Source organism: Frieseomelitta varia, unplaced genomic scaffold (genome assembly GCF_011392965.1).
Source record: "Frieseomelitta varia isolate USP_RPSP 00005682 unplaced genomic scaffold, Fvar_1.2 scaffold_305, whole genome shotgun sequence".
NCBI classification, from domain to species: Eukaryota; Metazoa; Arthropoda; class Insecta; order Hymenoptera; family Apidae; genus Frieseomelitta; species Frieseomelitta varia.
In genome coordinates this window covers 220,798-233,665 of record NW_025110041.1, presented here as the reverse complement: position 1 = coordinate 233,665, position 12,868 = coordinate 220,798, and the positions used below count along the sequence as shown (strand labels likewise).

Here is a 12,868-nt window from a genome sequence, read left to right as displayed (position 1 = left end):
AAATAATTTCCAATTCTATTTCATAAACTTCAGCTTGTCAAGATTAATTGATTTCAGTTGATTATTTTTTTGTTTATTTTAATTCAATGAATTACTTGCTTCTGGTGATTTATACGATTTGAAACAAAGGGTTTCGAAGACGAAGAACAAATTATTCAAATTTTATTAATTGAATTAACAACAATGATGGTTAACTTTTAATTTATGAAAATTTAGTTAATATATAACATTGAAATGTCATTTTAAAATAAATCAAGTAAATTAATTTTCTATTCCACACATAATACCAATTAATTGATTAATAATTTTTTTATCACGTTTATTTATTTTAATAATAATCCATTATAATAATACAACAACAATAATAATAAAAAAATAAAACTTAAACCTAACCTAAACCAATTAATTGATTGGTAATTTTCTTCTTATGTTTATTTATTTTATAATGATAATTTTATTTAGTTTAAATTCATATTTTATTACTAATACAATAAGTTAAATGTTAATAAATTAAAAAATTTAAATAAAAAGTTTATATTAAAATTAAGACAAACTTACTCTAGCTCACACTTGATGTAGTGACCGGAAGTGTCGGTACCACAGTGTCCGCTGAGCGAGCCCTTGGAGTTGAATTGCTCGAAACACTGTTCATCAGCGGCAGTGCCGCCGTATCCCCAGATCTGCTCGCACTGAAGATCCAACGCCGGGCAAACGCCGTTGTAACAGTATCCGGAGTTGTTCGAGCAGGGATTGCCGTTCTTCTTGTAGACATCTTGTGGGCATTGACCGGTCTCACCGGTACAGACTTCCGGTAAATCGCATTCGTTGGTCGACTCCCGGCAAACGACGCCACGCGCCAGTAGCTACGTTTTCACAATCCCTCGAGATTAGATCGACATTGAAAATGATGTCACGATAGAGCGAGAGAAATCTAATCTGGTTATCTATTTATTCTACTTGCTACAACTCGATGTATGTACCGTGCGCTATGACACTAGACTGCCTGCTTCCATTTATCGACGAGTTTATTGTACTCGTCGCTATCTGTCACGTATATCTCCAGCCAAAGTGAGATAGAGAAAGAGAGTGGCTCAGACCAGTAAAATACATCCCCATTCGAAAGTCTTCGGATAGTGTTTATTTTGAATGTTCAAGATGTTATTATATAGATGATTATAGACGTAATAGATATAATAGATATTTATTATATAGATAATATACGAGATATTATTATATAGATAATTAATTTATTATTAGTTAATTATCATATAGATTTATATATATATATATATATATATATAAAATAGATATTTATTATAGATAATATACGAGATATTATTATATAGATAATTAATTTATTATATAGTTAATTATCACATAGATTTATATATATATAGATAGATAGATAGATAGATATAATAGATATTTATTATGTAGTTAATTATCATATATATATATATATATATATATATATATATATATAATAGATATTTATTATATAGATAATTAAATATTATTATATAGATAATTATCTATAATTTCAAAGTGTCGTCATAAATAAAAAATTAAATTTACTGTAGATTGATTTTATCTTGATTTGAAATCTTTTGCATTAATTCCTTGGGCGTATTAACTTTTCTTCTGATATATATTATTTGGATTTACAATTTTAAATAGAGCCATCATTAGAATGCATTAATATAATTATTGTCACAGCTTATTAGTTTTCGTAGATTACATAATTTATTAAAAATCACGAACACCTGAGACATTTTATGGAATTTCGTATAAAATTGGGTAATTGGATAATTGCGAGAGTGGGCTTCCTCGCCGATTTTAACGTACTTGAAATATGTTGTCTAGGTAAATATTCTGTCTAGGTAATTACACACGTTACTATCGAAACAGTAGTTGCGGAAAAATATTCGCAAAAATAGTTTCGATACTTTTTAAATTAGATTTTATCTCTTGGCTATAGTTTATCGTTTGGGTTGTAGTTTCTTTCTTTCTTTCTTTATTTTTTGAGTTTCACTGACAATTTTCTTTAATTAAGAATCATTTGTTTTTTTTTTTTTTTAGAGATTTATATGACTCGGATGAATGCTCAAATTTGGTTATTATAAATTCTTTTATTTTTTTTTTTTTTTTTTTGGCAGATTGAAATACTTCAACTTTAATCCAAATCTTTCAAAACTACATAGTATTAAAATACATGATATTTTAATAAAATTTTTAATAATATTTTAATATTATTAATTTCTTGCCTTACGATTTTTTTCTAACATTAGTTAATATAACATGTTACATCGCGTCAGATGTCAAGTACTGAAAACAAAAGCATTATATTAATTAATCTTCGGTTTGAAGAAAAAAAAAAAAATTTAAATTACACAATTCATATTCTACAAGATTACAATTTACTTTTCTTTTTAGCTCGATATTATAACTCAAGGGGTTAATTGCATATTAAAATACGTAATATTTTATATTATTGAGATATTTAATATCTATTTTAATAATTATTAAATATTTTATCCATTTTTATAATTATTAAAAATGTTAATAATGTTTTAATAATATAACAATAATATTTCTACGAATATCCAAGAGCGATGAAACATGTACAAAGAAAAATTACTCTAAATCATATGCCCCTAATAATATATTTTAAGCTCATTGAAATCAGAGAAAAAGCCCACTTTCACAATAACTACCTAAAATTGAAATCATTTATTCACTACTTCGTAAATAAATTGCTTTAAAAGAAGTCTTCAAATGAAAAAAATTAAGTGATAATAATTAAATGAAATATCAGAATTAATGAAAATATCAAAAATATTTTCAACATTTTTCGACATTATTAGCTATATTATAATATTATATTTCTCAGTAGTAAAATTCAAATTCCTTGTTATCGGTTCTCATATTCGACATTCGATGTTAACCAATAAGTATAGTATTCGTTAACTCAATCTTTAATACAAACTGAAATAATCAAAAAAACTCGAGACATTTGATAAATTTCTAGTTTAGTGGCGTTTTTCAATTTTCGCTATTTCGCTACGCTCTCTCTCTCTCTCTCTCTCTCTTTCTTTTATTTTTACTCTTTCTCTTTTCCATTTCTTTTTACTTTACGTTTTACTAAAAAACACAGAACATTGAAAGCCAAGATTTCAAGGGAAAAGTCGCTAAACTAAAAACTTGTCAAATATCTTTTAATTTTAGAGAAAATGACCGAGAGAACGCAGCCAGGTTTAATGTTGTCAGTAGTTTCGAGCAAAAATATTTCTAAATTTATTTAAGTAAGCAGGGAAAATCCCTTTTTATACAAAAAGAGAAGACGCAACAAAAGTTAGTATCATGATGCAAACTAAAACAATATATAAAACAAGGAAACGAATTGAATAAGAGAACAAGATCAAAGACAGTGTTATAATAAGAGAAAAATAAAATGAAGATACAAATACATATATGATAATCACAACGATAATAAAGTAAACGAAGATAATATTTACTGTAATATATACTCAGTTCTAGCTATAATATATATTATATATTGAATAAATATAGAACAAATATAATAGTTGAAATAACGAATGAAAATAATGAAGACAGAAATATCAGATAAGACAGAAGATAAACAGAATAAATATAATATACAAAATTAGAGTTGACAGAATTAAATATATATAGTACACAAAAATATAATGAAGTAATAGGTAAAAAGAAACTGTGTCAGTGAATAAAGGCCAAATGGATGAATTATGCCAAGGTGTCGCTGAGATTAGCCAGGCTTCTTTCACGTGCCTCTTTTTCGAAGCAGCGAGTTCAGGTGGTGGAGAAGTTAATTTCATCATACAGTCTGTTGTCGAGTGTGTTTTACCTTGCAATCGCTGCAGCAAGGGCCGGACGCGCATTGCGCTTCCGAGGTGAGTCTGCAGGTGATGGGATCGCAGCAAGGATCGAGATTGTGGCACTCCTCGATCGATCCGCAGTCGCATTGTTCCCCGTCGTCGATTACCCTGTTTCCGCAAGATCTCCTTACTTCCACCTGTCGGCAGTAAATCGATTTTTACAACACGCACGGCGAATGGAATATTTAACCACGTTGCGCTGGCAAGTGATTGCGGACCATAACGAGTGACCGGAACAATAATTCGACGCTTTCTTTTTGAATTCGTCGGTACGATATCAGTGGATAGAAATGATTGAGAAGTAAATAAATTTATTATTTGTTTTACCTGAATTATACTTAAATATAGTTAAGGAGTCAGGACAGTGTGAAATTTTCAAGAAATCGATTTTTTTGTTTGTTTTAAATAGTAGTTTGAAGTCGTAGAAGTAAGAAAACAAAAGGTCCTTGCCTTTAAAACAACTTGCCTTGGGCTATAATAGTAAATCCGCCACGGATACAACAATAATTGAATTTCTATCACTGTTTACAGCTTTAAGCTTTATAAGTATTATAAAGTGTAAATCGTGTGATTCAAATATTACTTTTGGTGAATCGAATATTAGTGGTCTTGGATTCAATTTTCAGTTGTGAATTGTAAGAACTGTGAGCCGCGATATACAAGTAAAAAAAGTAAGTAAAGGATACATATGAAAAATGATGTCCTGAAACTTTAAACGCATTTTTCTCGAAACTAGGTTTTTAGAAACGGTATGCAAGATATCTCGGAATCTAATCAACCGATTACTGTGAAACTTGGTACGTATCTTTAGGGATTGACGGTCGAACATTTTTTAATTTTTAACAATTTTAACAATTTCGAAAAATACAAACAGAAAACGTAGAAATTTTTGGCATAAATTCGATACATCAAAAACAAATAGCTGCTATTTTCATAATTTTCACAAAAATGAAAATGTTGGATCGTCAATCCCCAGAGAATATTGTTTACTTTTGAACTTTTTCTGCCTTTTTGTTGCAACTGCAAAAAAATGTTACGTAAAAGAATGCCGTTAAAAAGTTAAATAAGAGCCCTTTTTTTTTCTTTTTTAATGTTGCTTTTTATAGTTCATAATGTGTTAAAATAATGTGTTAAAATAACCACAAAAGCTCGTGTTAAACATGTTTTTTCACTAGCCCTCCAAAGTATACGTAATTTTTAGGCTCGTCACACTGTCCTGCCCCCTTAAAACTGAGAAAAATATTGCAATTATGGGACAAAAAGTTCTCGACGTGCGTGGCATGTTATTCCAGCGCAAGAGGTTAAGTGTGAGCCACGTCGAGAACTTTTTGTCCCAAAATTGCAATATTTCCTCAGTTTTAAGTATATTTAAGTATAACCCAGGCAGAACAAATAATAAATTTATTACTTCTCGATAATTTCCATTCCAGTGTGATATCATACCGACGAGTTCAAGAAGAAAGAGCGACGAATTATTGTATACGGTTTTGGTCACTCGTTATGGTCCGCAGTCAGTTGCTGCGCAAGTGTTTAATTAACCCTCTCGCTACGGCGAATGAGATGTCTCGTTACAGCTATGTTCGATCGTGCAATGTCACCGAGACGTGAGATAACTCGCTTCTACAATTGTCCTACGAGTTATCTTGCGATGTTACTGACGAGATATCTCGCATCATGGCGAAAGCTCTCAATAGAAGAGATATTTCGCGTACGATCGATACTATTGCAACGTTTTGCGTCTTTCCCTTGATGTTAATAAAAGACACGCGAGAAACGACTCGTCTTATAATACTTAACAGTCTTAACACTAGAACTACCTAGAAAGTGTAAAATTTGCAACAGAGAAATTAAGACGTTAGAAGGAATAAGAAACTACATTTGTAATATAAGAAAGAGCACGAATATTCTATCGATATACTTTGCAAAAAGTTAGTCAAGTCGCTGAAAGTACACTGTTATAAATTTATAAAATTTCTATGGGAAGTTATGAATTGATCGTTTCGACCAGTTTGATAGTTCTAGTGTTAACTTATACTGTCGTGTTAAGTGAGAAAAATGTATCTGCAATTTTCGTTTAAATCAAGTTGTTAACTCTTTTAGCATTCAACAGCGCGATTCCTGTTTCGTTTTAATACTTGTTTTATTTTAATATTCGAAAGTGTTCGATGTTTACATATTTGAATATTTCAGCATCCCTTGTCGATGCCTCATTTTTACAGAACGTCTACTGAAAAAGTAGTACGTTCTTTTCAACGAGACTTTTACGCGTTCTGTTTTTACGACGGTGCTTTGCAGTTCTAGGCGATGTATAAAAAAGTTGCGAGGTACTAAAAGGGAGCGCACTGAAAGGTCAATCACCAATTTTAATAAAATTTAATTTAGAATGTATTTTTTTCAAAAGAAAAAAAAATATATATTTAGCGCGTATTTCTTTTTTTTTTATCAGCAATTCGTTAAACGGTTATCGATTCACGTTAAAGGGATGTAAGCTACCCTCAAAGTTCGGAATCTATTTCGACAAATATCTCGAAAATTAGAGGTACAAACACAGTTATTGTGTACATTGATGAAATTGGTATTTTTTAAAGACAAGTTTAATGATATACACCATTTATTTAAACGATATTTAAAGAAAGTATATGTTTCACAGGTTTTTAATAATTTTTAATAATTTTCCCAGATAAATGCTCGTACATTTTTTTGAATATTTGTTACGTATTCAAACATAAACTATCAATTGGAATGTTGATTTTTGCATTACAAAGAAAAGTTATCATTATATTCAAAACTTGATTAGAAACTTAATTATGTAATACTGAAACAGTGTGACGGAAAAATTCATTTTATGCTACACGAGGGTGAACACTGTATCATAGAAAAGTTGTCCCAATTTTTGCTTAGAATTTTTGTTTTTAGAATGCCGCGTCACGTGAGGGTTGACTGTAATTTAATCGTGTGTATTCAATCGCAATAATAAAACTGAAGGTATGACAATTTATGTATCTCTCAGATGTATATGAAATTGGTCGTTAAATTTTTGGATGCGCACGATTAAAATTAAAATTAAAATTAAAATCTTTCTTCTAGTGTCATTTATTAAATTATCTTTTAGTTAGATATTTGCGGGGAGATATCATCCTGTCCACGGTAGCGAGAGGTTTAACATACAATAGAACACGTGGCAAGTGTTCATTCGAATAACCGATGAGTTCGGGTAATGGAGCTCAATAAAGCTCTCTAACTTTCTCCTATTTGTTTGGGTAGTAAGAGATAGTGGATAAGGATAACAAAAGTTAGTCAATTATGAGATCGTATATCGGAGGTTTATAACTATTAACTAGTTTCCATAAACGAGGTTCTACTGTGCTCTGCACAATGTGTCGCTTCCATTGCGTCACAATGGGTTAATCACGTCAAATAAATAGCAAAGTAATAAGGCGGGCTATTTGTCAAACTCTTTTGTAAATTCTAGCTGTTTAATCCCTTAACAGTTTATATATCTCGAGTAAGGACTTTGGATAGAGTATTTTTCATATTTTTGAGTTATTGCCTATCGAATGAATATAGATTGTTGAATAGTAAAATTCGAGTAGAACGAATGTACAATGTGTTGTTTCTAACACGGATTGACGGTGAGAAAATTAGAAAAAAAAAAAAAAAATGGACGGAAATATTAGCACATGAAAAATTGTCGAATTTCAGATTTTTTTTTTTTCTTGGTGAAGAGATACGAATATTCTTGTCAAAATTAATATTGATTTTTATTCAAACAGAATCGTTAATTTTAATTAATCATAATTATTAAATTAAATCAATTAAATCATTTTAATTAATAATATTTAAATATAATGATTTATATTTATCTGCAATATCTTGATACCTATTTAAAGACCGGTTGCTACACTATTGTAATTCCGTGAAAAAAGAAAATTGCACAACAATCTCGTCGTTTAAATCTTCTTATCAAAAATGTGCCATCGTCGTACTTTCGAAATTCTCGAAAGTTCTAGATTTCCTAATTAATAACAAATAAAATCCTAACTAAGAAAACGGTAACTATTAAATAAAAATTTGCGACACATACTTTCCTACGTGTTTCGTCATTTGCAAAAGAATCTCAAAGCCTGTGTCATCACGAAAATGATGTGTATTCCAGTTCGATATTCATAACTTTATTCGACTGTTAAAGGGGATAAATCTGATCGTAACTACGACAGTAATAAATCTCGAATTTCTTGCAACTCGTGCACGACTGACTTTCCAAGAGACGCGAAGCGAATAAAAAAACGAAACGACGCGACGCGATTCGATGGGTTTACGCGAGAGTAAAAACTAGATTTTCTTACCTGGTCTCCTTGGTCTCTTACCTCGTTTGGTTTATTCAAAAGACAGAAGCCGTTGCCGCTTCTTAACGACTCTATGTAATCTGTTTTACTACACTCGGAAAACGTGTACGGCTGAACGTTCTCCAAGCCCACGATCGATTGAGCCATGATGCATCCGTGCCATTCGCGGCAGATGCACTCGCTTCCTGCGATCAGTTCGAATTTTAGCAAACTACCTTTCTTCGACTCTCTTTCTCTTCTTTCTTTTTTCTTTTTTTCAATAAATTAAAATATCGTTCAACCGTCCGTGCGTCTCTCATTTTCAAGATAGATAAACAGCTGAATTTGCAAATTCTTCGGATCGTGAAAAATTATTTGAATTTTATGTTAAATTATTAATCACAACGATGATTAAATCACGTATTTGAATTATAGTATAATAAATTATTAAATTGACACGTAATATCAAATTACAGCGTGTAATTATATTTATGTAATTACATTATAAATTAATTGAACTTCAATTGTAAATTTCTATTCCATCGGGTATTAAATTAAATTCTACTTTCACGCATAAGTGTTCAATTTCCCCAAAGGTAATGCGGTGATAAAAATTGAAAGGGCCATTTGCTGTTTAATTTTGGTGAATCAACTCGAATGAGAGACCACTTGCAAATGGTTTATTAAACAAACAAACAAAAATAACAAATATTGATCTTGCGTTAATTAATATTGATAAATATTGTTAACATTCAGTTGTAACAATATTATAATACCGTGTCGATATTAATCATAACATCGTCGTTAATTTTTACGTTAATTTTTTTTTTTTTTTACGACAGACAATGACAAATTCAAAGAATGAAAAGTGACGAACGAACGGCGAAATCCTCGATTGTTAAATTACTCTTTCAACGAGAACTAACTTCCGTCGTCGTGGCTCATGCCGATATTGTGGCCGATCATGTGAGCCATAGTACCAGCTAAAAGATGAGGCTCGTAGGTGTTCAAGTCGACGCTGATCCCTACGGATTTCTGTTTGCAGACGGTCGAAGGTACGGCCACCCCCGATTCTCCGTAGAACGTTTCACCCCTGTGCATTTTAATGAATTCCAATTTCTATGAGCAACTCCTTGGAGAGAGAGAACGATCAGACTTGCGATCAAATCAGCCGGTATGTTATTATACCTGGCGACACTTACGTGAGTAGCTGCGTGGTGTCTTGAGAAACTTGGAACATCCTTCGCATCGCGTAATCGTTTAAATTGAGCAAAGCGACACCGATATCCATGCCCGCGGTGATGTCCGCCTGGTTCCTGCCCTGCCAGGTTTCGATGTATATGACGGAGACTCTAGTGTTTAACGTACGGAAATACTGCGGACAGAAAGCGGGGAAAAATTGTAAATGCACAGTTTTTACTAGATTTCTCTTGCATTTATTATTATTTATTTATTATTAGTTATTATTATTATTTATTTATTATTTATTAATTTATTATTAGTGATTAGGTTTACCATTATTATTTATTTATTACTATTTATTTATTATTAGTTATTATTATTATTTATTTATTATTTATTAATTTATTATTAGTTATTAGGTTTACCATTATTATTTATTTATTACTATTTATTTATTATTAGTTATTAGGTTTACTATTATTATTTACTACTAGTTATTAGGTTTACCATTATTATTTATTTATTTAATATTATTTACTTATTATTAGTTATTAGGTTTTACTAAATTTCTCTTGTATTTATTATTATTATTATAGTCACTAGATTTTAAAAATTTGAAGTTAGAAAAAACGCACAGAATGCGTACAATACAACAGAATATTTGTTACAGCACACGACAGATAAAGCAAATTCTTTTATTTAAGTTCTAATTCTTTGGTGATAGAAATTTAAAAATTCCATAATCATAAAAATTTAAAAATGCATAAAACTCCTCGATTTACAAATCACAATTGGGCAAAACGAATTGTGATTGTGTAGAAACCTTGGCAACCTTCGAGATGACAAGAAAAATTAATGAACCATCCTTATTTTGTAAGAATTTATCATTAAAACAATCCTTGCATCATTATCATTCTAGACTTGTCTATTTACTGATATAATATTTACTTGTCTATTTACTGATCTACCTATTTACTGATATAATATTTACTGATCTATCTATTTACTGATATAATCTACACTCTACTGTTTAGTCATTATTGGATAAGTCATTATTAGTCTTTATTGTCCAATCATTATTAGATAAATTACATTTAAAAACACTGTGAAACAAAAACAAGACATAAAATATCTAATGGAAATCAGTGAAACATGCTCAATTTTTCTTTTTACTCAAAGTTTTCAAATTAAATTTACTCAATTTCAGATCATTGAGAGTTGGTAGCTTTCTGTGGTCCAATTATTTTTTTATATAACGTAGTTTAAAGTTTCAAGATAATAAAACAAGGATTCATTTTCAACTTTTATGATAGATACTAGTCTACTGATGGAAGAATAGAAAAAAGTCCTGAGACTTATGTTCTCTGTTAAAAACAGATATATTTTTTTAATTGAATTATTATATTTTTTAATATATTAAATTAATTGAAAACTAACATAATCAAAAATTGTATTATATTATCATGATATATATAATAATACAATATAATAATATAAATCTCAATCTTTAATATATTAAATCAATTAAAATATATGTGTCTGTGACTTATGCTCCTGATATATAGTTTCATTAAAGAACGAGTGAAGTAATATATCTTGAAATTGTAACAAAAAATTTGATCAATTCTATTTTTAATATTAATTAAAACTGTAGTATAATGCCTGACAGTATATGAATTATTATTAAATACATTAAAAAGCTACACTATATTATTATAATGTTATAATAGAGTGTAGTTTTACACAATAAAATCTAATCTTATATGTCTAATAATAATATAATTATTGAAGCTACTTAAAAAAGCTACACTATATTATTATAATATTATAATACAGTGTAGTTTCACATAATAAAATCTAATCTTACATATCTAATGATAATATAATACAATTCTCAATATATTATAGTTTAATTGAAATGATTTATATCTATTATATAACTTGTGCTCCTTATATATGATTTTATTTAAGAACAAGCGAATCAATGTATATTCTAATTATTCTAAAATTATGACTGAAAGAATTCAACGAGTTCTATTTTTAATACAAGTTAAAACCACGATGAATTCTATTTTTAATATAAATTCAAATATTTTTAATATAAATTCAAACCGTACTCTAACAGAATCTACATTTTGATACGCTTTAGATTTTACACGGATATGAAACTTTTGCCATTTCTCCAGTACACGTAAATAGCTAGATAGAAACAATTTTCACTCACCATGTCCGCGATATTGGCGACTTGGATGGCATCGTGGACAACCTCGGCTCTGGTGCTACCGTTCCTCTTCTCGAACTGAGACAATGAAAAACAAATGTTTCGGTCAGTAAAGAGGAAAGAAAAGGGACAAGGAAGCTACCCCGCTACCGAAGCCATTGACTTTCCACCTCTCTTATTTACGACAATTGGGATCGTTAAGGCCGATCGTCTCGACTCGCGTTTCACGTTTCCCGATGGGACGCGAACGCGACACGACGCGACGTTCGATAACAATTATCGTTTGAGTTACGCCCGCCACGAAATTTACAGGCAAGGTTTCCCTCGAAACTTGGTCGGAAACGACGTCGTCGCGCCTTCGCTCTAACGATTACGACCGTGATTGCCACTCCCTTTAACTCCGATCGGCTTCTACGTTCCCAAACGTGCATTAACGTTCTCATCTTTTTTGACAAGGTGCATTTTACTTGGAAGAATTTCGTTTGCAGTTATCTCGGTAGTTGTAACTGTGTGCTAGCTACGTGTATTATGAAAGCTATTAATGTCTCTTTTTTTTCATTAAATATATGGATTTTTATGTCAAATTCACAAATACACGTATTAATACGTTGAATTCTTAAATTATCTTTTTTTTTGGAAAATGTTGTGAGATATTAAATTAGGAATTTTAATTTTTTCATTCCTGATTCACAAATTAAATTAATGCAAGATTTCATTTGAAATTAGCAATGAATTCGTTTGTAATTATTTTGGTTTGTAACTGTGTGTTAACTACGTCTAATAGAGTATTATAAAAGCTATTAATGTCTTTTTTTTTTATTAAATATATGGATTTTTATGACAAATTCACAAATATACATATTAATACGTTGAATTCTTAAATTATTTTTTTTTTTTTTTGAAAAATGTTGTGAGATATTAAATTAGGAATTTTAATTTTTTCATTCCTGATTCACAAGTTAAATTGATGCAAGATTTCATTTGGAATTAGGAGTGAATTCGTTTGTAATTATTTTGGTTTGTAACTGTGTGTTAACTACGTTTAATAGAGTATTATAAAAGCTATTAATGTTTTTTTTTTTATTAAATATTTGAATTTTTATGTGAAATTCACAAATATACATACGTTGAATTCTTAAATTATCTTTTTTTTTTGAAAAATGTTGTGAGATATTAAATTAGGAATTTTAATTTTTTCATTCCTGATTCATAAGTTAAATTAATGC

General features: G+C 29.7%; 1 protein-coding gene across 10 annotated transcripts in view; it reads right to left on the bottom strand.

Annotated features, from left to right (window-relative positions):
- The window catches only part of LOC122529732 (disintegrin and metalloproteinase domain-containing protein 11-like), a 51,286-nt gene that overhangs the window by 35,093 nt on the left and 3,325 nt on the right, over positions 1-12,868 (bottom strand). For all 10 annotated transcript variants that reach the window (XM_043656135.1, XM_043656127.1, XM_043656129.1 and 7 more), the window contains exons 2-7: positions 11,646-11,720; positions 9,442-9,614; positions 9,166-9,332; positions 8,282-8,445; positions 3,884-4,051; positions 559-863 (exon numbers count right to left, since the gene is read on the bottom strand). In XM_043656135.1, the coding sequence (XP_043512070.1) occupies positions 559-863; positions 3,884-4,051; positions 8,282-8,445; positions 9,166-9,332; positions 9,442-9,614; positions 11,646-11,720 (1,052 nt within the window). The remainder of the gene's footprint in view (positions 1-558; positions 864-3,883; positions 4,052-8,281; positions 8,446-9,165; positions 9,333-9,441; positions 9,615-11,645; positions 11,721-12,868) is intronic.